Source organism: Physeter macrocephalus, chromosome 18 (genome assembly GCF_002837175.3).
Source record: "Physeter macrocephalus isolate SW-GA chromosome 18, ASM283717v5, whole genome shotgun sequence".
Classification (NCBI taxonomy): Eukaryota; Metazoa; Chordata; class Mammalia; order Artiodactyla; family Physeteridae; genus Physeter; species Physeter macrocephalus.
The window spans coordinates 52,208,619-52,232,305 of record NC_041231.1 but is presented as its reverse complement, the minus strand read 5'-3'; the positions used below and the strand labels follow the sequence as shown (position 1 = coordinate 52,232,305).

Below are 23,687 nucleotides of genomic sequence, written 5' to 3'. Positions count from 1 at the left end.
GCCGCTCCGCGGCACGTGGGATCCTCCCGGACCGGGGCACGAACCCGCGTCCCCTGCATCGGCAGGCGGACTCTCAACCACTGCGCCACCAGGGAAGCCCCCAGCCCTCTGTTTTCTGATCTGGAGATCTCCACCCCTTCGCTCAGCCGGAGCGTCGGAGGGGAGCAGCATCATTCTGAGACCAGGGTCGGGGTGAACGTTTGAGATCCCAAGATGAAGGTGGCTTTTAGGACAGAGTGGGGGGAGCCTTTGTCAGCTTTCTACAGCCTCAGGGAGGCTGTTTAAGGTCCTTCTAACCTGTGCTTTTAGACACCTTTTCCAGAGATGCATGACGGAGAATGCTTTCCATTCCAAGGCCAGTGGGAAATGATCTATTTCATAACATGCCCGATACCCTTGGGAGGGAATCGCATCTCCCTTCCTGGCTGCTTGAGATACGGGGCAGCTCACGTTCCAGTTGAGCAGTGGCTTGGCACTGTCTACTCTTTGAACATCAGCATGGGTTTTGTTTAAAGTTTCGTTGTACAGGTCCTTGTAGCTCAGCACCAACCATTCCTGACTGGGGGTAGTTAGTATTCTTTGCTACAGCTCTTCGGTTGACTGCTTTCCAGAAACAATGCACGAAACTGTAGGTCAGAATTGTTTTTGTAACATCTGGAGGGGAATGTGTGCCATTCCCCCATGTTCTGTACCCAAATGTGTGTCTCTGTCATCTTGGCGTGTCTTGCTCTTTTCCTCCAGTGGGCAACGGCCCTGCTGGGGACGGCTCATCCCCAGGGCAGCTTTTCAGTTCAAGATGAAAGATGCACAACCACGTTCTTGCCCTGTTGTAGCCAAACTCTTCTATCTCCGGTTTGCTTTGGGCTAGAGGACGCAGGTTATAATCCCACATTGCTGCTACTTCTTTCCTGTCACCCCTAAATGTACACGTTGTGTGTGGCAGGGAGGGGCAAGAGGGGGACATGGGACCAAAGGCATTTCTAAATTTCTTTTTTATTTATTCACTAAAGTTTTTAAAAAGTTGAAGTGTAACCCATCCAGAAAAGTGCCCATTGACATATCTACAATTGAATAAAGTTTCACAAATTTGTCTAAACACCACTCAGTTTGAAAAAGAGAACATTTTAAGCACCTCCCTCTAGGAGCCCTTCCTCCTGGTTACAACCCTCTTCCATTTCCCGAGGTAGCCAACCTTTAACACAACCGTTAAATTTCACCTGCTTTTGAACATCGGATAAGTGGAAGCAGGCAGTGAGTACACTACTGTCCCCAATGTCTTTTGCTCAGTGTTGGTGAGTTTCATCCAAGAGGTTGCGGTTGACTGTTCATTGATTTTCATTGCTGCATAGAATTCTATTTCTACACCACAATTTATTTATGCATTCTAGCATTGATGGATCTTTGTGTTTCTTCTAGTTTGGGGCCGTTACACACCCAGCTGTGAACATTTTGTGCATGTCTCCTGTAGACATATGTGCGTTTCTGCTGGGTATGTTCCTAGATATGAGATTGCTGGGTCAGAAAGTAGGCACTGTTTTAGCTTTCTTAGGAGTTGTTGAATCACGTTTCCAAAGTGGTCGTGATGGTTTACACTCCCCACAGCAGGCTGTGAGGGACCCGGGTGCTCCATATCCTTGTCAGCACTTGGCGTTTTCAGTCCTTTTGGTTTTAGCCTTCTAGGTGGCGTGAAGTGGTACCTCATTTGGATTTCTCTGATAACTAATAGAGTTGAGCACCTTTTCATATGTTTATTAGCCATTTATCTTTCTTCATCAAGGATCTGTTCAGGTCTTTGGTCTGTTATTCTATTGGTTTGTCTGTATTTTTGTTATTGATCTGTGGGAGTTCTTTATACATTCTGGATAGGAACTGTTTGGTGGTGGTATGTATTCCCAACCAAACTCAGATTTTTTTCCAGGCATGTTAAAATCATAACAGGTTCACTGTAGGAGTCCCTCCCCTCTGCCCCCACCCCCCTCCAGCACTGTGTAATGCTGGGGTATGATCTCCCAGGGAGCGTTCAGACAACACACCCATGGCTGGGTGAGGATTTAGCCATTGGCTGCCCTTTCTTAGTACCGGCTTGTGACCGAATGCCCTTTCTTCTTGATGTGCAGGGTCCTTGTGGGTGCACCAAAGGCAGATTCCAAGTACAGCACTTCAGTGAAGTCCCCTGGGGCTGTGTTTAAGTGCCGCGTCCACACCAACCCTGACCGGAGATGCACCGAACTGGACATGGCTCGAGGTGGGTGGATTTTCACTGCCAAGATGGGAATGGGTATCACACCCTCACACTTTCCTCTTTTTCTTCCTGATTATTCATCCATTTTTCCTTCCTTCTTTCCACCCATCCACCCGCCACATATTGAGTACCTGTTACTTCGTAAGCACTGGGATACACCAAAGATCCTACTATCCTGGGCCTTATAAATTAGTAGGCAAAAGAGATATTAAACAAATAATTGAGTGTGAGAAGATCAGAGCAGAGGTGAGTATTTGATCTGATCTAGATTGGAGGGTCTGGGACGGTGACTTTTACAATGACTGGAAAGATGCACAGCAGTGAGCCGGGCAGGTACAGGAGGCAGAACCTCCAAGTGGAGGAAAGTTTGTGCCTTTTTAAAATTCAGAGCAAGCACAGCATCACTGGAGTGGTGAGCAGGGGAGCGTGAAAGCAGAGGAGGTTGGTGAGGTGGGCTGGGGCTGGACCACACAGGGCCCAACAGGCTGGGGTAAGGTGTTGGGATCCTATCCTACGTGCAAGGTGGGAGGCCATTAAAAGCAATGTTAGGTTTTATGTTTTAAGTAGGAAAAGAGATGACTGAGGGATGTTTTTAAAAGCCCGCTTGGTCTGCTGGAAAATATATCATCTTTGGAGTCAGATCTGCCTGGGTTCAGAGCCCAGCTCTGCCAGTTACTCACTGGGACTGACTGGGAATGTTCCAGAGCCTCTTTGGCCTCAGTTGCCTCACCTGTAAAAATCAGAAGGAAGATAGCTAGCTCATAAGGATTACCTTGAGAAGATTGATGAGATAATAGAGATTAATACACAGAACTGTGCTTGGCACATAGTAGGTTTTCAATAAGTAAGAGCTATATTTTATTGTACTCATCAATTCAAGACCTCACTTTCTCCAAAGTCCTTTCCCCTCAAGATCTTCTAACTATTATTTTTTTTAAATGAAGAATTGTCAGGATTTTCTTTAGTAGAAATAGGGGAGGTGTCCATGGTGTCTACGACTGGTTTGTGGGCTGTTTGTTACTGGTATATAATAAATAAGGAGCTTACTTCGTAATATAAATCAATGTACTGCTTCCTTCCTTGAGAAAGTCTTGCTCTGAAAAAAAATTGACTGAATTAAACAACATACGTGGTGGTGGAGTCAACGTACATCTTGTTACAAGTTCCTTATTTACGGGCTGGTAATGTAATAGGGGCGGGGCAGCCGCGCGGCCGTTACCGCGAGACCCTCAGGGCGAGATCCAGAGCTCAGCAGGTTTGAGGTCCCACTCCGCCCGGTCAGCAGGGAAGCGGCCCTCGCGGCGGAGAGTGTGGAGTCCGGGGGATCGCGGCCTTCTCCCCGGGGCCCTCCAGGCCCTTCGGCCTCCGCCGGCGGGTGAGCTGGGGGCCTGGGGACAGGCCGAGGGCTGTGTCCTGCAGGGCTCCAGAGCCCTTGTCACTGGGCCCCGGCCTTGAGGCAGCGGCGAACCTCTCCCCCATGCCCACCTCCGCAACCTAATGGCGGCAGCGGTCACCCTGGGTCGCAGTCCACGGGACCTGGCCCCCAGCTGGGCGGCCTAAGGAGCCTGAGGGCCGCTGGGTCCTGGGCGCCTGGCTCCCTCACTGATGACGGCTGGGCGGGGTCTGGGGACCTGGCCCTGAGGGCGCCACCAGCTGAGATCTGCCTCCTCAGCCGGGCTGAGCACTGGCTGGAGGACCGGGGCTGGGTGCTGGACCAGCGCTCGCGGGCAGGGTGACCGGCCTGCGCAGGGACCCCTCCTCTTAACGAGGCCTGGACCTCGGAGGGCGAAAGTTGAGCCTTGGGACCTTGCCCCTTCTTGTCAGAACAGAGACTAACATTTGTTTGGTGGACGTTTACAGGAACATCGTGACCCGACCTCAGGAGCAAAGGATCTGACACCAAGAAGCTTCCAACAACTAACCCCGCCCCTCCCTCACCTTTCCTGTAAAAGGGCTTTGCTGAAAGCTTTCAGGGAGTTTGGAGTTTTCTAAGCCTTGAGCCACCTGTCACCTTGCAGGGCACTGCAGTAAACCTTTCTCTGTTCCCAATTCCGACTTTCGTATTGTTTGGCCTCACTGTGCATCGGGCACAGGGTCCTGCGTTCGGTAACAGTAACAAACACTTGGCTTGTAGACTGCCCTTTGGAAAACAGACAGCAGAACAGCATTCTTCAGTCCAAGCATGGCTTTTCTCTTTCCTCCAGGGAAGAATCGGGGCATGCCCTGTGGAAAGACCTGCCGGGAAGACAGAGATGATGAGTGGATGGGGGTGAGCCTGGCCCGGCAGCCCAAGGCTGATGGCCGCGTGCTGGTAAGGCCTCCTTGGGGAGCCATGGGGAGAGGGTGGCACCCTGGAAATGAATGACCTTGACCCCTTAAGAAAGCTGGATGGCATGGCAATAAGGGCATGGCTCTTTGAGATTGCCTCTTCTGGACTACTACTTGGACAAATGATTAATCTTTTTACTTTCTTCGTCTGTCAAATGTTAACAATGTCTGTCCAGGGTGCTGAGGTGTGGCTATTGAAAAATGTCAAATGAAATGTAGGTGAAAAGTACTTTGCAAATCTCGTTCATTACGTAAGCATTTTCTTGTGGGTATCTTTTTAAATTGAGGTGTAACCTACATAAAACGCACAGATCTTAAGATTACAGTTTGGGTTTTGACATTTGTACACACTTGTGTGACCACCCCACCCATCAAGATATAGAATATTTCTGTTGTCCCCAAAAGTTCTCTTATGTTTCTTACTAGTCAGCTACTCCCGCTTCAAGGCAACCACTGTTATGATGTGTATTACTGTGGGTTACTTCTGCTTTTTCCAGAACTTCATATAAATGGAATCCTACAGTGTGTGTTCTTATGTGTAAGGCTTTTTTTCACTCAAAAGAATACTTTTGAGATTAATCCATATTGTGCGTATCAGTACTTCATTCCTACTTCTTCCTACACGGTATAATATTTTATGAAATACATATATGTTGTTTTAAAATAGGCATTTATTTCCCTCCCAAAGTGCATATGATATATTCTGATCCATTAGGTGCTTTGAGGGAGATGCAAGGAAAAAGATGTCTTTGCCCTTGAGACTTGCGATATGCTGGGACTGCCCAATAAAGCAGTCATTATTTAAATTTATCAGAATTAGATAAAAAATTCAGTTTAGTCACTCTAGTCACATTTGAAGTGCTCAGTAGTCACAGTTGTCTGCTGGCTGCTGTGTCGGCTGGCACAGAGGAAACATTTCCATCATAGTAGAGCGTTTTATTGGCCTCAACAAAATCTCTCACTGACCCAGAGGTCTTGTTTTGTCCATTTTTGTCTTTTACAGTTTTCTCTTGAGGAGTAACACTAAAGTTCTTAACATGCACAATTTGAGTGAGGAGCTGGATGGATGTTTTCATGTGTATGTACTCATGTATCTGACTTCATAGGCCTTTTCTTGGAAGCTGTATAAAGATTTTTGTTGTAAAAGCATGAGATCAAGATGGGAAAATAATACTAGCTGCTGTTTATGGAGGGCTTCCTCTGGGCCACAGGCTATAAAGCTGAGGGTTTCACATATATTTAATCCCTGGGGGAAACAGGTTTTCCTTAAGGATCTAGGCAAAGTGTTTCTGACCCCTCCTGGAGGAGTCCATTTTGTGTTAGACTTCTCTGTGCGGGGTTGTTGGTCTGAATTTCACCTGCCTTGTCAGCACAAACTAAGCCTCTTGCCGTCGGGCCCCTTTGGGGAGGGAGGAAGCAGCTGGATGCTGTTGCAGCGTCAGAGGGCCTCCCTACTGGACAGCATAGGTCCTGTGGAGGCCCCCATCCCAAAGTTTGCCTTGGTTTCCAGCCCTTTAATCACTGTCACCTGCTGCCCTGGACCCTCTCCAACCTCTGCCTTCCCCCAGACACGGTGGCCTGACCCTGACTGCGTGAGCAGGCCCCAGGAGGCTTGTCTACCATCCTATGGGAAGGAGGGGAAGAAGCTGATCCATCTATAAACCAGAGTGGCCCTGAGGTCAATATTAAGAACAAAGGAGGTGGTGGCCTGGTGACAGCAAAATACGTAGGGTTCCTGAGAGCCTTGAACCTAGATCCAGTGGTTACTCCCATGAAACATGTCCCCTCCCCATGGAAGGATGACCTCCACGTGGCTGAGAGCATATTTCCAGAGGATTCTGCATTTTTGCAAATGAGTATCAGGAGGGGGCCATCTCTGTGGACATGAAGAGCAATGAGGATCACGGGGACAGTTGAGCCAAAGAAGGCAGAGCTGGAGGGTTTGTGCCAATGGTGCTGTGATTATCCTGTTCTAATTCATTGCATGCAAAGCTAATTTTCTCATCTTTTACACAGTTACTGCATCATCTATTTAATAAGCCACTCTGGGGTGGGGTGGGGAAGGATGGGCATCCAGCAGCATCTGCTTTCCTCATGGCTTTTTAATATTGTGGTCAAAAACAACATGAAATTTACCATCGTATCCATTGTTACATGTATAGTATAGTAGTGTTAACTATATATACATCATTGTAGAGCAGACTTCTAGAACTTTTTCATCTTGCAAAACAAACTCTAAACTCATCGAACAATAACTCGTCCTCTCCCCCTTCCCCCCAACTTCCTTTCCTTAAGAGTTTGGCAACTACATACTGCATGATTCCATTTGTATGAGGCATTTGTCTTTTGTGTGTGTGTGTGTGTGTGAGTTAAAATTTTTTACTTTAAAATATTGCATACATCCTTTTGCTTTTTCACTTAATGTTACATTTTTATTTATTTTAAAATTTTTAATAAATTTATTTATTTTATTTATTTATTTTTGGCTCTGTTGGGTCTTCGTTGCTGCGCGCGGGCTTTCTCTAGTTGTGGCGAGCGGGGGCTGCTCTTCGTGGCAGTGCACGGGCTTCTTAAGTGGCTTCTCTTGTTGCGGAGCACGGGCTCTAGGCGCGTGGGCTTCAGTAGTGGTGGCACGTGGGCTCAGTAGTGTGGCTCGCGGGCTCTAGAGTGCAGGCTCAGTAGTTGTGGCACATGGGCTTAGTTGCTCCACGGCATGTGGGATCTTCTGGGACCAGGGCTCGAACCCGTGTCCCCTGCATTGGCAGGCGGATTCTTAACCACTGCACCACCAGGGAAGCCCCGATGTTACATTTTAAAAGTTTTGTCAATGTGGTTAATATTCTCTATAGTAGTCTGGTTTTTTTTTTTTTTGGTGACTGGCTGATTTCACTTGGCATAGTGTCCTCAAGTTTCATCCATATTGTAGCATAGGACAGGATTTCCTTAATTTTTTTTTTTTTTTTTGTGGTATGCGGGGCCCCCTCTGATGTCGGCCTCTCCCGTTGCGGAGCACAGGCTCCCGCTCCGCGGCATGCGGGATCCTCCCAGACCGGGGCGCGAACCCGGTTCCCCTGCATCGGCAGGCGGACGCGCAACCACTGCGCCACCAGGGAAGCCCGCGGATTTCCTTAATTTTTAAGGATCAATAATATTTCACTGTACGCATGTACTACATTTTCTTTATCCATTCATCCATTGATGGATATTTGGGTTGCTTCTACGTCTTCTTTTTTTTTTTTTTTTTTTTTTGGCCATGCCGCTCAACATGCAGGATCTTAGTTCCCTGACCAGGGATTGAACCTGGGCCCCCTGCAGTGGAAGGGAAGAGTTCCAACCACTGGACCGCCAGGGAAGTCCTGCTTCCACATGTTGGCTATTGTCACTAATGCTCCTATGAACATGGGTGTGCAAATCTCTCTTCAAGATCCTGTTTTCAGTTCTTTTGTATGTAAACCCAGAAGTGGGATTGCTAAATCCTATGGTAATTCTATTTTTAATTTTTTGAGGAACCTCTATATGGTTTTCCACAGTAGCTGTACCATTTTACATCCCCACCAACAGTGCACAAGAGGAGGGTTCCAATTTCTCCATGTCCTTGTCAACACTTTTTTTTATGGTGGCCCTCTTGATGGGTATGAGATTGTATCTCATTGTGATTTGTATTGCCCTAATGATTAGCGATGTTGAGCATCTTTTCATGTGCTGGTTGGCCATTTGTATGTCTTCTTTGGAGAAATGTCCAAGTTCTTCGCTTATTTTTAAATTGGATTTTTTTTTTTGTTGAGTTGTTCTCGTGGCTTTTTGTACGTGTGCCATCTTGCCAGGAAACGTCTGTCCCCAGTCCCCTCTGTCCTCCCTGGTTTAGACTCTGCCACCTCCATGAAGCCTGTCGTCAGTGATGGTGCTGTCTAGAACAAGCTTGGCATCTTTTGTGTCATTAGGAACTCAGCATTATGTTGTTACCTTAGGTGCATGACTTATTTTGTGTATATGTCCTTTTTAATGGAAATCACTTGGGTATAGAGACCAAATCTTTTACCCTTTTAACTCTCAGCACATGGAGAAGGTCTCTCTAAGGAGTGGGTCTGAAAGTGTGTTTGAATAATGTAGGGGCTGAGCGTCAATGTTAAAACAATTAGAAACCAAATAAGTTGCCATCTCTTCCTGGTGGCTGATTCTAAGCAGTTGATGGAAGCTTGAGGCAAAGGCTGTAAGTTGCCCTTAGGAAATGACAGGTGACAGCAGGGTACAAGGAGTGGCCACCTAGTCCATATTCATGTTTTAGAGGCTTCATATCCATTTGCTTTATCTTTTTCTTTTTTTTTTTTTTTTTTGTGGTACGCGGGCCTCCCACCGCTGCGGCCTCTCCCGTTGCGGAGCACAGGCTCCGGACGCACAGGCTCAGCGGCCATGGCTCACGGGCCCAGCCGCTCCGCGGCATGCGGGATCCTCCCGGACCGGGGCACGAACCCGCGTCCCCCGCATCGGCAGGCGGACTCTCAACCACTGCGCCACCAGGGAAGCCCTGCTTTTTCTTTAATGTCTTATTTCTACCTGTCAAAGCTTTCTGGGAGGCAGGTATTTATTTTAAAATTAAGAACAGGAAGATATGTGTTATTCAAATATGTTTTGAGAACTCGGGAGGTGCCCGGGGGTGTGGGCATGACACCTGTATCCCCAAGGAGCATAATATTGGATTCCAAGGTTGGGCTTGAAGAGGGAGAGGTGGGATGGCTTTTTTTGAAAATGGCATCTGGTGCTGATTTCAAAGTAAAGAACAGATAGAGAGTTTGAAAGCTGTGACAGGGAGTCAAGAATCTCGATGACACATGGCATTTTCTGGCCCCATGGACCGGCAGCCAGCTCTGGCAAGACCCAGGACGTTGGGCTGGTCTGGCAGGCTGCCCTTGGCTCAGTACCTACCAGTCTCGGATCCACACACGTTGTGGTTCCTTCCATTGCCCCAGGGAACAAATGATACCTGGAGTGGACACAGCATTGGGACTAGAGGCAAGCCCCTTCCCTTCCCGCGCTCCCAGATGCAGATGACAGTTTAAGAAGTCGGGGGAAAAAATCACTTCTGGTAATAACCACCCAATAAACCCAGTACGGGCACTGAGTCATCTCTTGGACCTGGGAGGGCAGCTCACAATGTTCAAGTCTGACATTTCTGCTTTTCAGCAGAGTCTGCAAGCCTCAGACAACAACTGAAGTCAGCATCTAGCTGACTTCTGGGAGGAAGCGGTGTTCACCAGCTCTATCTCTTGGCTGTTTCCTTTCCAAGCATCAGGGCAGTTGCTATCTATTCACCACTTCTCATCTGTCCATTTTTTCAAAGCCACAGGATACACTTTTGCATTTACTTCTGTTGTTTTGTTTCCTGATTTTTTTTTTGTACGTGAACTTCTTGTTGAGCTTTAACATCCATGCAGCAAAGTGCACAAATCATCTGTGTACATCTAGATGAGTTTTCAGTAGGTGAACATTTTCAGAATGAGTTTCCCAGAACCCTAGAAGTCACCTTCCCTGGACCTCCCAGGCCATACCCTCCTCCCTTGGAGGGGAAGCTTCTTTGGGGCGTGGAATCTGTGGCATCAGGGCCCTGATCCCCTCCATCCCCTGTTCTCAGTGGTCCAGGGCCTGGCCCAGCCTGTGCTGATGGACCCGAGGCATGGGAAAGCTCTAGCCATCTGTGCACGGCAAATGCATGTGTAAGAGGGTGAGGGGGGGCGGGGGGGTGGTGCAGCACGGTTGAGAGGGGAGACGTACATGCCGCTGTGGCTGAGCCATCGGAAAGGCCCAGTACCCACCACCCCCAGGAAGGACATGTGTTTCCATACAAGAAAGCGCTTTGAAATATACTCATCTCTTTATCCTTTTGGGAGGAAGAACAACACTTATAACCTGAAGTATGTAAGAGGCTAAGATTTGGGGTGGTCCGCCTAGAGGGGTGGGATAGGGAGTGTGGGAGGGAGACGCAAGAGGGAGGGGATATGGGGATATACATATATACATACGTGTAGCTGATTCACTTTGTTGTACAGCAGAAACTAACACAATAATGTAAAGCAATTATACTGCAATAAAATGTTAAAAGAAAAAAGATTTGGGGTGGTCCTAGACCCTCCCCCCTCTTTTGTTATAATTCTTCGGAATGCAAGTTGGAATAAGTCTTGCTGTTTCCAGAGGGTGCTCTCTTTCTCCTGTTGGTCTTGCCTGGTCTGCCCACACCCCCCGCCTCCCTCACAGCAGAACTCATTTGGAGAGATTGATGGAGATATTAATGCTTTGGAGACAGTCTCTAGGAATTTTTCTTAATGTAGGAGTCAGATTGACATGCGTGTATATATAAGGATAATTGGGACTAAACAAAGTCTTTTCTTTCTGTAATTTATGTTCAGAGACACTTTTCCTTGTTTTCTTACACGCAAACTGCCTTTGACACTTTGATCTCTGACCTCACAGAATGCATTAATTTTAGTTTAGTTTATTGTGAAATGCAATCTTTGGATCTCCTAGAAATTCCCCGAGATAACTTCTTAAATAGTTTATGGCACTTAAAAAAAAAACAATAGGGTTTACCTGGTGGTGCAGTGGTTAAGAATCCTCCTGCTAATGCAGGGGACACGGGTTCGAGCCCTGGTCGGGGAAGATCCCACATGCCGCAGAGCAACTAAGCCCGCGCGCCATAACTACTGAGCCTGCGCTCTAGAGCCCACGAGCCACAACTAGTGAAGCCCATCCGCCTAAAGCCGTGCTCCGCAACAAGAGAAGCCACCACAATGAGAAACCCGCACATCGCAACCCACACAGCCATCAATCAATCAATCAGTCAATAAGACAATAAGCTAGACATTAAATACAGAAAGTCCGACCTTATAAGAGTCAGCGTGCGTCATGGTAAACACCCGCCTCGGCCCTTTTTGGTCCCTCTAACCCAGAAATACAGTAAGACATGGTAAGCCCATGAGCTTTGCCAAATCCATAGACTAAAATATAACTAATGTACCAGCTAATTAGATGGTAAGTGATTCAAATTTGCAAACTATCAGAATTTGGTCAGAAATAAAATAAAATTAAAACACTTAGTGGAGTGGAGTGATGATCCACCGAGTGATACTGTTGTTTAGCTTCTTGCCTGATATCATTTCAGTCTATTGAGAAATGTGCTAGAAGCGCAGAATAGTACCACGCGGGGAGGAATGAAGGTGGTTTGCAGTATAAGGAACAATGAGATGAACATCATAGGGTAGGAGGCAGAGTGTGGGCAAGCTGAGGTTTCTCGCCGCTCTGAGCGTCCTCATTTTCCCGTGGACAGAGAGCAGCCTTGTCAAGGGCCCTTGGGCAGTTTGCTTGGAGGGATGAAGACCAGAGAGGCTGGCAGGCAGTGAATTTCTTTGTAGAGTGACCTCAGGGATAGCCAGGCCCTGGAGAGCTCCCCCACCGTCCAGGGCCTGGACATCCTGTTCGACCCCAGAGAGGTCATTTCGGGGGTCCTGAGACCTGTGGAGAGGTTCTAAGGGCAATAGCTACCCGACCTGCCTCAAAGGGTGGGTTTTGATGGCTTCTCAGGTGGACATTGGGAGTCATAAGTTGGAAATGTTTTCTTCGAAGACAAGGAGGACTCTGAAATGTGGGTTCCTGTGTTGTTTGCAGCACTTACCAGCTCTGGAACTTAAGCAAAGCACTCTCTGATACCCAGGGTTCCTGTACAGAAAATGGAATTCTAAGACACCTCCCCACCTTCCAGGGTTACAGAAGCGGTCAGATGTGGACCATGTAAATGCTGAATGTTACAGCCTGCAAACTCAGTGTGTTTGATGCAAACAAAGACGTGAAACACGTTGATTATTTTAAAATTCAGTATTTTAAGAAAATGCGTCTTTTGGCCAGAGTGAAGCAACCTGATAACAGAAGTGAGTGTGAATGTCCACGAGAAACAGGCAGGGCTTGGCAGAGCACACACCTTTGCAGGAAGCACCTGGGCTCCTCACCAGCCGCATGGGTGCATTCGAGTGTGAGGCTGGGTGTGTCCAGTGCTGGTGGGGAAGGACGCGAGTCTGTTCCTGCTTCTGGCTCCCAGAACTGCCCTCCCTCCAGGTGTCTCCTGGCACGTTCGACCCCAGTGCTCCCCAGAGGCTCCCCTCCAGAGCTGACCAGAGGGTCGGTCTCACCTCCTCGCATGTGCCAAGCTCTCGCCCACCTCAGGGCCCCTTCCAGTTGCTCCCTCACTTTCTTCAGGTCTCTGCTCAGATGTCACCTCCTCGGAGAGGCCCAGGCCACTTCCTGGCATGTGGGACCATCCTGGTGAGATGGAAATGTTCTATATCTTGCTAAGGGTTTGGTTACAGGAGAGTATATTTGTCAAAGCTCATTAGATGGTACACTTGAGATTTGTGCATTTTTCTGTATGTAAATTTACTTCAAAAGACTGTCAACAAACATTTACTTCTGATTAATGATATAAATCAGTCAAATATCAGCAACTGCATATGGTTTAACCGAATGCTTTGCCCTGAACCTGAAAAGGAGCTCCTGAAGTGCTCCACGGACCAGTGGCTTCGGCTCACCTGGGGGCTTGTTAGAAATGCAGATTCTCAGGGCCCTGAGGACTGGCCGAGCCAGCTCTCTGGGTGGGGCCCAGCGGTCTGTGATTTAGTAAGGCTTCCACGTGATTCTGAAGGGTCTCACGTTTGATGGAGGCCGATGGCTGCTCCGTGGGCAAGCAGGTAGTACCCTGAAGCTTAGGGTCTGTTTTGGGTGGAGCAGTACTCCTCGTCTCTGGCTTTTTCTCAGTATGTTCTTTGCTGAGGACTTGAGTCTGTCTGCTGCACCAGATGGACCTGTGACTGTTCACTGCTGCATCCTCAGTGCCCAGCCCAGAGCCTGGTGCATAGTAGATGCTCAGTAAATACTTGGTGGAGGAATGAACAGGTGCATGTGTGGGGCACGCACAGCGGATCCATCCTGGCCCGAGGGCCCTGAAGCAGGTATTGGGTGCTTGTCTTATCCTCTGCCTGGTTTCCTTTTCTGTCCTTTCCTGCTCTCCCCACATCTGGTGGGTCCCTGGGCCCATCAGCTCCACCTCTACATCGTGAGGTCACCCCCTTCTCCCATCTCCACTGCCCCCGTCCTGGTGCAGGCAGCAGCATCCCCCACCTGATGTTCGCTTCCACCCTTGCCTATCTACAGTCTCCACTCGGCAGCCCAGTTATCTTTCCAAACTGTGAGTCAGACCATGCCACTTGCCTGTGTGAGACCCTCTGTCAGCACATCCACTAGAGTCACAGTCATCCCCAAGGTCTATAAGACTCCTGGGGCCTGGCCCCTGTCCCCTCTCTGACCTCAGCTCCCTCCAGAGCAGCCCCACGGGCCTCCTTTCTTTCTCTGGACCCTCTAAGCCGCCTTCTCCGTTGCCCCTGATATTCCCTCCTGGAGCACTTCCCTCTGTGCCCAGTGTGTTTGGCTCTTTCTCATCCTTTTGGCTGCCCCTGGCCTCCAGGTGAAAACTGTCCTCCCCACTCCCAGATTCTCAGTCCATAACCCAGTGTCTTTCCTTTCCGGCACTTGCTAGGATCCCCATTTGTTTGTATGTTTGTTGATTGTCTGCCTCTCCCAGGGGCGCTCCCCAGGCTCTCGCAGTTTGCTGATGCCCACCCAGCACAGCACCTGGGCTGGATGGGAGAGAAGGTGACTTCCTGGCCCCTCTGCACCTCTCTCCTCCTACAGAACCACCTGGCACTGCCGGGCTCTGCTTTGTGACCTCCTGAGCCTGACTCTTCTCCTCTGAACCTCTCTCTGTCCTCTAGGCCTGTGCCCACCGCTGGAAGAACATCTACTATGAAACAGACCACATCCTGCCCCACGGCTTCTGTTACATCATCCCATCCAACCTCCAGGCCCAAGGCAGGACGCTGATCCCTTGCTATGAAGGTGAGCTCTGACTGATCCTCCCTCTCGCTTTCTGACCCCACGTCACGCCCCAGACAACCCCCAACCATCTCCACACCACCATCCGAACACTCCCTGCAGCTTTCCACACTCTAACAGAAGGGCTGCACCGTGTCCCCAGACGGCCCTTTGGTGTCCGAGGATCAGGTAGTGAGGAAGATGGGAAGGGGCAACGTTGCCAGACCCTGCCCAGCCTTGTCCATCTGTGCCACAGAGCCCATGGTGCTTCCCAAGCTTTATGAAGTCTCAGACTGAAATTCACCAGCCTCTTGGTTTCCTGACACTGCCAGATGTTGTACAGCCTTGGGAAACTTGCTTTCCTTCTCTGGGCCTGTTTCCTCCCCATGAAAATTCAGAGGTTGGCTCAGATGGTCTCCATAGTCCCATGCAGCTCCCAGATGGTCATAACGCTCCCGAGACAACTCCTGGCCATACCCGTGGACAGATGTCCTGAGGCGGGGGGAAGAGAAGGCCCAGGGTTCAGTCACTTCATGACATCCCAAGTCTGGCTTTCCTTCTCATCCGGTCTGCACACTCTGGCAGATGCTGGAGAGTTGGGTGCACCCTCAGCGTAGTTTTAAGAGCTCCTTACCAAGGGGCACTTGGGGTTTGGGAGGGAAAATGTTTTCTCAGGCTCCCTACTTAGACGGTTCTAATGCCTGGGCTGGGGACCACTGAGCCTGTCATGACTTAGCTCAGTTGAATTTGAGCTTTAAGGATTCAGTGTCATTTACTGCAGTTTTACAGCTTGTGCTCTCAGGGTTTGCTTAGCCTAATTCCAAGTGAGCTGTTTATGTTTTTTTTTTTTTTTTTTTTTTTTTTCTCGGTATGCGGGCCTCTCACTGTTGTGGCCTCTCCCGTTGCGGAGCACAGGCTCTGGACGTGCAGTCTCAGCGGCCATGGCTCACGGGCCCAGTCGCTCCGCGGCATGTGGGATCTTCCCGGACCGGGGCACGAACCCGTGTCCCCTGCATCGGCAGGCGGATTCTCAACCACTGCGCCACCAGGGAAGCCCTTGGCTGTTTATGTTTTAATTCTCCCCCTAATTTATTTGTTTGGACAGAAGTCTCCACTAGCCTGTGGCCACCTTTCCCTTGGGCCTCCCTGGGTTTTCCCATGTTTCAGATTTTGGCCATTGAAAAGGGGCTCTGGGAAAGGCCGGGTCCCTGCAGGAGGCATGGACTCTCTCCTCTGTGAGGGGGACCCTTTCTTTGATCCCATGTCAGCATCTGATCAGCTCTGGCAGGACCATCCTAGGCAACTGAACTCTGGCCCTGTTTATCTCTGTACTGCCCCCATCAGAAAAACCTCATCTGAAAAATAGATGATGATGTGATCAGTCGAGAGGAGGAGGGATAGGTCGTGTAAAGACACAGATGAGGGGCCAGGACTGTGCTGGCTGCCCCAGCTGGTTGCTTCCTTTTTTTCCAGGAGGAAAAGTGAAAAGGCCCTGGAAGAACTCGTTGGGTAGCTTGTGAGGCTGGGAGGAGTGAGGGAATCAGTAGGGATGATGTAGGCTGTGGGGATAGAACCCAACTAATTATGCAATAGGACCAGCAGCGCTCTGGTTTTCTCAGAAGTTATCTTGTGAAATAGGGCCACGTTGCCATCCCTAGTGACTCCCCTGTACACCACCGTAAGCGTCAGAAAGCAAAAGACAGCCCTTTGGAGAGGGAGCAGGGGTCACATGTCCATGTGTACCTGTAGCCACTGTGGCTTACACTTTTAAAGGATCTGTTATCAGGCAGTTGGGGGGGCGGGATCAGCAGTAGAATGGGGTTGGTCTGGGGACTTTATATATTCTCTCTTTTTTTTTTTTTGGCCATGCCACGCGGCATGTGGGGATCTTAGTTCTCCAACCAGGGGTCAAACCCTTGCCCCCAGCAGTGAAAGCACGGAGTCTTCATCACTGGAAGTAGTTTGTTTTGGAAGTTATTCCAGAAGACACCAGAGGGGAGCGGGAAAGTGAGAAAAGGAGCGGAAGGTGGCCCATGAGGGGTGTGGTCCCCACGAGTTACCAGCCTGGGCCACTGGGATACAATCTCTGGGCCAGCGTAGGACACACACCTCAGAATTATGTTGCCTGAGGGATGAGGGGATGGGTCTGTATCCACTGGGCATCCTGTCCTGCCACGTGTGTGGGCGGGGAAAGCCCCCAGGCAGAGAGATGCAGGTGCTGGCAGGTGGCAGTCAGGCCATGTCACAGAAATGGTAAGGGCCAAGGGGACCTGGGGGGCCCCCTTGGCGGCGGGGGTTCTGTGTTGCCTTTCTCCTGTTACAGATGAGGATGCTAAGACTTGGCGTTTAAATAAATTGTCAAAGATCACTCAAAATCACATGGTGGATAGAGCTGGGTTTTGAATTTTCATTTGTCTGACCTCAGCAAATCATTTTGTCCCCTAGTGGTTAGTGGGGATTTGTTTTGTGTTTTGGTGTTTCTGGTTTAAATGAGATTTAAATAGGAACCAGTTGTTCACCCTCTCAAAATAAGAGAGGGTGACTGAACTGTCCCAAAGGTCCAATCATGAGGGAGGGGAACATGAACATTTTGGGTGTTGGTGTTCTCAAGAGCACCTGCCTGTCTTCTTTGCTGGCAGCTCTGGTCTGACCTTGGCGGGAATGTGCAAGCCTCCGTGAGCCAAGGAGGGCACCACAGGGCCAGGTAGCAGGTTGAGTCATGTCTGCTCCACATGTCTGTCACTCACAGTAGAGTGTGAGCTCTGAGCCCGCCCCTCTGGGTGCTTTGGACTATTGCCTGAACGTGTTCCCCGTAGCTCACTGATCCCAGGAGAGAGACGTGTGGAACAAACCCAAACCCTAAACCTGCAGCCAGAGCCCAGCTAGGTCATCCAAACCCTAGGTGACCTGTAGATGTGCATGGGAGAAATAAATGCTTGTCATTGTTTGCAAGGAGATTTCCTGGTTGTTACGCAGTAATAGCTGACTGACACAGGCTCATCACAGGAACCCACATTCCTCGTGCAGCAGTGGCTGTGGGATGGGCTTCGGCCTCTAGAATCACTCTTTTCTATGGTTGTTCCTTGACTTAATGATGGCCGGCTGGAGCCAGCAAGGAAAGTAGCAAAGTGGTCATGCCCTGCCCAGTCCTTCTTCCCCACGGGCACCCACACTTCTATATCCTAACTCATTCAGTGCCCAGGGAAGAGTACGGGGTGGGGCCGGGATGGGGAGCATTGGGGTATAAGTAGCCCCTTAGAAAAATGGGGGACTGAACGGAACGCCTCTGTAGCTCTTGGTCCTGTAAGAGGTGAGGTGTGGCAGATGCTCAGATTTCTCTAGAAGAGAGACTGGCAGGTGGGGGATGCAGGCCACAGGGCCCTTGCCTGTGCTCTTGCTTTGGGATCTCCATCTCCCCGTTTGGTGGTCTAAACTAAACCTACTTAAGCTCTTAAGGCAACCATTATTTTCTCTTAATGTGGAAAAACTCAGTAACGCTGGCTGTCTGTTCCAGTTGGGGGATCATGTGGTAGTGGAGTACAACCGAAGTATTTTGGAGTTTGACCGGACCTTTCAGATATCACCCAGCCTGGCCTCTTTGTCTTCCCTGACATCCAGAGATGTGGGGTGGCTTGCTCAGGCTGAGTTTTAACTTCCGTTCTGTTATTCACATGCTGCACAATCAAGAGGCCAAGTAGAGTGGTGGCTAAGAGCACAGACTCTGGACCTAGACCGTCAGAGTCCCAGTCCTGGCTCTGCCACTTGTTAATGCTGTGACTTCAGATGAGTGACTTAACCTCTTGTGCCTAACCTACCTCAAGGGGCTGTGGAGAGGATTAAGTTAAAGCTTGTAAGTTCTTAGAGCAATGGCTGGCATATGCATATATATAAAATACTACAGTTGACCCTCTTCATCCAAGGATGTGGAGGGTCAACTGTACTCTGCCATTTTGTATAAGGCACTTGAGCACCTGCAAATTTTGGTATCTGCAGGCATCCTGGAACCAAGCCCTCATGGATACTGAGGGAAGATTGTATATGCTAATAAGCACATATATGTTAATATACCATATTATGTGCTAAGGTACTGTCTGCCAAGCAAGTGTTTGTTAATTACTATAGGGCAACTAATTTGTCTACCAGGGATAGAGTCCACTCAGTTTTATTAAGTACCTGTTAGACCCTGTGCTAAGTGCCTGATGGATAAAGCCCAAGAAATTCCCTATCTACAGGGGAAAACAGAGCGGGAACATGATGCTTCCAAAGTGGCAGAGCTGAGTGGGGAGAGAATTCCATGCCCGTGTGCGTGGCCTGGAACCTCTGCAAGGGCCCAGGCTGCATCCACGTTCAAGGTGGCATTAAGGCAGGATTATTTCATTTTACAACTGGAAAAACAGAGACCTGCCTAGAGTCTGCAGCCTGTTGGGGCCCATGGAAAAGACAAATGGTGGGTGCTGGGCAGGGGAGGATGGACACTTCCTCTGCAAGAGTGGAAAGACCCCAGGGTGGGGCTGCGTGTGGCCCGATCGTCCAGGCTTCTGCCTCCATGGCCTCAACCCTGTGGCTGGACCCTCGGTGGGAATGGACACCATGATGCCTCCATTACATTTACCTCTGAGGGTTATTGTGAGAAGCTCATGAGAAAACGCAGGTGAAAGTGTTCAGAAAGACCACACACTGTTCTCTAATTGTGGTCTGATCGTGGGTCTCGGTGAGGGTCAGCCGTGCTCTCTCCAGAATGTTGGGAGGTTGGTTTAATTGAGGAGAGCCTCTAAGTGTGTGGGCACCTGTCCACAATGTCTCAAACTTTTCACTTCTTAAAAAGTCCGTCTTTGGTTTGGCACAAGGACAGTTTTCTCCTGGCTTTTCGGGTGCTTCCTGTTTCTGGTTGGTGGGAAATGCTATCAGAATATCCTGTTTGGAGCCAGGAAATGTAGAGGGAATGGGAAACAAAAATGAATTTAGGACACAAAGTAAAATAAATGGGTGGCACATACCCGTAAGTCAAACCGTTTGATAGGAGAATATTGTCATCACTACCATATGGGGTTTGGTTTATATCCGAATGTGTGAGAAAATGAGAAGTTTAGTGGGGTGACAGATGGGCCAAACTTCATAAATTAAAGAGCATGCACTGTAAAACATTAGTTTCTATTAACCAAGTTATGGTGTTACCGAGTCCAAGCTCGCTCTGCTCGCCGCACGACAGGCCAATGAATTGGAGATGAGGTGTTGAGGCAAGAAATACGACTTTATTCGGAAAGCCGGCAGACTGAGAAGATGGCAGACTAGTGTCTCCGATAAATCATCTTATCGGGGTTTGGATGCCAGTTTCTTTTATAGCACAGAGAGGGGGAGGAGATGAGGAAGTAAAGTAAAAATACCATAAGTTTTGCAAATATCTCCTGGAATGGCCAGCCTCAGTGAAGGGATATGTTAATTTCTTCTTTCTTGCAGCCATCCACAGCGGGGCGGGGTCAGATGGTCTCCCTGTGAGCTGAACAGGAGCACTTTAACATTCAGGCAGAGGGGCAGGGTTCCCTGAGGCAGACCGTTCTGTATGATTATAATAACAAAAGCAACGAAAAGCAAAGTTTAGAGGCAAAGAAACGGATCGAACTTAGAATCCCATTTAGCTCTTTCCTGTTAAAATGGGATTTTAGGACTCCCTGAAGTGAAGTCAGTGCATTGATAGAATCAAGCGCAGAGATTTCTTTCATCCTTTGCCCTCTAGTCCACTGAGGCAAGAAGCCAGAGCTTGGCAGGAGGGAGGTTATAAACAGGTCATTTTTTTATTCTCACTAATATGGAATAATCTGGGAGCAGCTCAGCTAAATTAACAAAAAGTATTACAAATAAAACACTGATAAATGCAATTGGGTACCATTGTATATTAGATCTAATTTCAGAATCTGGCTTTACCAGTCACTCATTTCTATGATTGAACCCATAGCTCCTACTTCCTGATGGGGTGACTTTGGGTAGACACCACCCCCCACCCCCGGCCTTGAACCTCAGTGCCCTCCTCTGTAAAACGGAGGGATTATTCCCTATTTAAGAGGTATTTGGGACTTCCCTGGTGGTCCAGTGGTTAGGAATCGGTACTTTCACCACGGTGGCCTGGGTTCAATCCCTGATGGGGAACTAAGATCCCACAAGACATGCAGCATGGCCAAAAAAAAAAAAAAAAAAAAAAAGGGAGAGAGGTATTTGAAGTATATAATGTGCCTAACACAGCTCCTAGCTCAGGCTGAGTACTCAATAAAAGGGAATTTTCTAATTAACTTTTAAAATAGTATCATAGTGTCCTTAAACCTTCTCCGAAGGAGGCGTCCAACGGTCCTGCTTTAATGAAGCTGGGTATTGCTAACCTGATTTTAAGACTCCTTGAAAAGATTATAATTTTAAAAATTCCTTTGAAGATCAATTTGCACAATTTATTTTCTTGGTAAGCTCTCTTTATGTAGATGATCTGAAGTTTAATTCATGCCATGTTTAAATATTCTCAAGTTTGGAATTGCTGGGGTCTTAATTTATCAAATTTTACTGTGCTTTAAAATTGTCCCATTGATTCCAAAGATTTCTGTACCATTTTCTTCGTTATCAGGGGGGGCCAGGCCTTTAATTCCTAATTGCTTTTGCATCTCTCAAGACAGAGCTCATTTCTAGAGAAGGAAATAGATTCCCCTATTTAGATGAGAAGATTCCTCTTCCCCCTTCTAATGTTGAAGGCTGTGGCTCCACAGGGGATACAAATCAATCAAGATCCATTTACAAATGAAAAGCAGTTGAGGTTTTGTTTTGTTGTGTTTTTGTTTTGGAGAGAACCATAAAAGGCTAAGTTAATCCATTTAAAAATTCAAGAACAAGCCCCATAAATTTTTATTAAATAAAGAGCTCTACATTTACATAGGATTTTATGGTTTCCAAAGAGCTTTCATAAATATTATCTCATTTAAGTAAATACAGCAAATTTTAAAAAGCAGATGCAGTTCTGTAGTATGCCCAATTAATGTGGCGGGGGACCCTGAGAGGGAGGGTGGCTGGAGGGGACAGCCAGGGCCAAGCCTCTGGCAGTGGTTTTTGGAGCTCAGGGAGACCCATCAAGCTTTCCCTTTGGTGCTAAGAATTCTTATCTTGGGCATAAATATATTCTACACTTCAAACATGTTTTCATACATTGTGTGGAGTTATTGACTACTTAAACTATGTCATCTAATAGTTTCCTTATGGATACTCAAATGTTATGAATCTCCTCTTCTAAAATTACATATCTGTGTGATGGATGTCTTAGGTTTCATTCCTTTTAGAGACACTAACAGATTCAGAGTCACCAAATATTTATCAAGCACCTACTGGGTTCCAGGTGTTGTGCTAGGTACTTAACGTTTATGATCTTACTGAGTAATCACATCATGGGGAGGGGGTTTAAGTATTCTTATCCCCATTGTACAGATGAGAACATTGAAGCTTAGGGAGGTTGATGAAGGAGGGTGGTGGCTTTTAAGTTCAGAACACGTTTCTTTTTTTTTTTTTTTTTAACTGAAGTATAGTTGATTTACAATGTTGTGTTAGTTTCAGGTTACAGCAAAGTGATATATATGTGATATATATAAAAAATATATATCATATATAAAATATATATGATATATAAGATATATATTACATATATAATATATATGATATATAAGATATATATATTATATATTACATATATATAATATAAAATATATATATAATATATATATTCTTTTTCACATTCTTTTCCCTTAAAGGTTATTACAAAATATTCAGTATAGTTTCCTGTGCTATACAGTAGGTCCTTGTTGGTTATCTCTTTTATATATAGTAGTGTGTGTATGTTAATCCCAAACTCCTAATTTATCCCTCCACACCTCTTCCCCTTTGGTAAATTTGTTTCTATGTCTCTGGGTCTGTTTCTGTTTTGTATATAAGTTCTTAAGTATAATCAAATTGTTTAATTATCAGTTGGTTAGTATTCACTCAGAAATTGAGCAAAAATTCAGACATTAAGACTGGAAAGCTATTTTTTTCCTCTGATATTTTATTTCATGGCTAAGCTAAGGAACTATGGAAAGATAATTTTAAAATTGATGTGTTAGAAAGACTAGCTTTGAAAGATGAAACTTTCTCAAATGGTTAAAAGGAAGAGAGCTCGGTAGGAAGAATATATGTTACACTGTATGTAAATCTTGATCTTTCCATGGGTTGGTTTTATCCCGCCAGTGTTTGGGAAGAGTGCAGGAAGCGACTCCACCCAGCCTAATTCTTGAATGAATTAAATTCATTAGTGTACGTTCCATGCATTGAGTTGTGGGTTATGAACATTTGGAAACCAGTATCTTTTCCTCTCTCAATTGCCTGCTGTTTAGACAGGGTTTAGTAAAACCAGCAGCTCAACCAAGGAAAATACTACCATTTTTAGACTGGAGGAGCCATGCAACTTAATGAATCAAAGTGTGTGACGCAGGCCACATAATTCAGACCCACCCACGGCAGAAAGACAGAACTTTCTAACCCGTTCCCAGCTCCTCCAAGGGGTGTCTGGGCCCCCTTGTTCCACCACGTCTTGCTTCCCTGATTCAGTTGCCCCACATTTAACAGAGTCAGGTTTGTTACAGCATCCATGAACTGCTGTCGTGCCAAGCCCGGTTCTCCCTTGCTGCTTCGAGGTGGATAAACGTTTTGTTCCACAGCGGAGAGGTAGGAAACTGGCGTGTTATGGTCCTCTCTCCCCGGCCACGTCCTCGGGGCCTTTGGCGACTGAATGGAAGTGCCCAGGAGTGGCCTGGTGCCTCTGTGTGTGCCGGAGCAGTTCTTCTTGAGAACACAGGAGGCTGGAGGTCCTGCCCCAGCCCTCCGCCCTCTACTTCCTGGACCTCTCCGAAGAGGGAGGGTGTGTGACCTGGGGATGCTGTGATGGAACAGCCTTGTATCCACACTCGCCCCCCTTCTCATAGCTCTGTGGTAGAGGCTCTCCTGCCTTCTCCATTATAGGCAAGCAAAATCGAGCTTTCTAGCATACGGGAATGATAGATTGCCCTATGTATATATTTTTTGAAGAAGAAGAAAGGCCTGTACTTTAGAACTGGATTAGAGAGAAACTACAACCTGCCCTTTATATATATATATATATATATATATATATATATATATATACATATATATATATACACACACACACACA

At 47.5% G+C, this 23,687-nt stretch overlaps 1 protein-coding gene across 6 annotated transcripts in view; it reads left to right on the top strand.

Annotated features, from left to right (window-relative positions):
- ITGA9 (integrin subunit alpha 9) overlaps positions 1-23,687 on the top strand; it is a 363,861-nt gene that overhangs the window by 15,478 nt on the left and 324,696 nt on the right. For all 6 annotated transcript variants that reach the window (XM_024132323.3, XM_028478504.1, XM_055080233.1 and 3 more), the window contains exons 2-4: positions 2,118-2,245; positions 4,447-4,553; positions 14,380-14,503. In XM_024132323.3, coding sequence (XP_023988091.1) covers positions 2,118-2,245; positions 4,447-4,553; positions 14,380-14,503 — 359 coding nt within the window. The remainder of the gene's footprint in view (positions 1-2,117; positions 2,246-4,446; positions 4,554-14,379; positions 14,504-23,687) is intronic.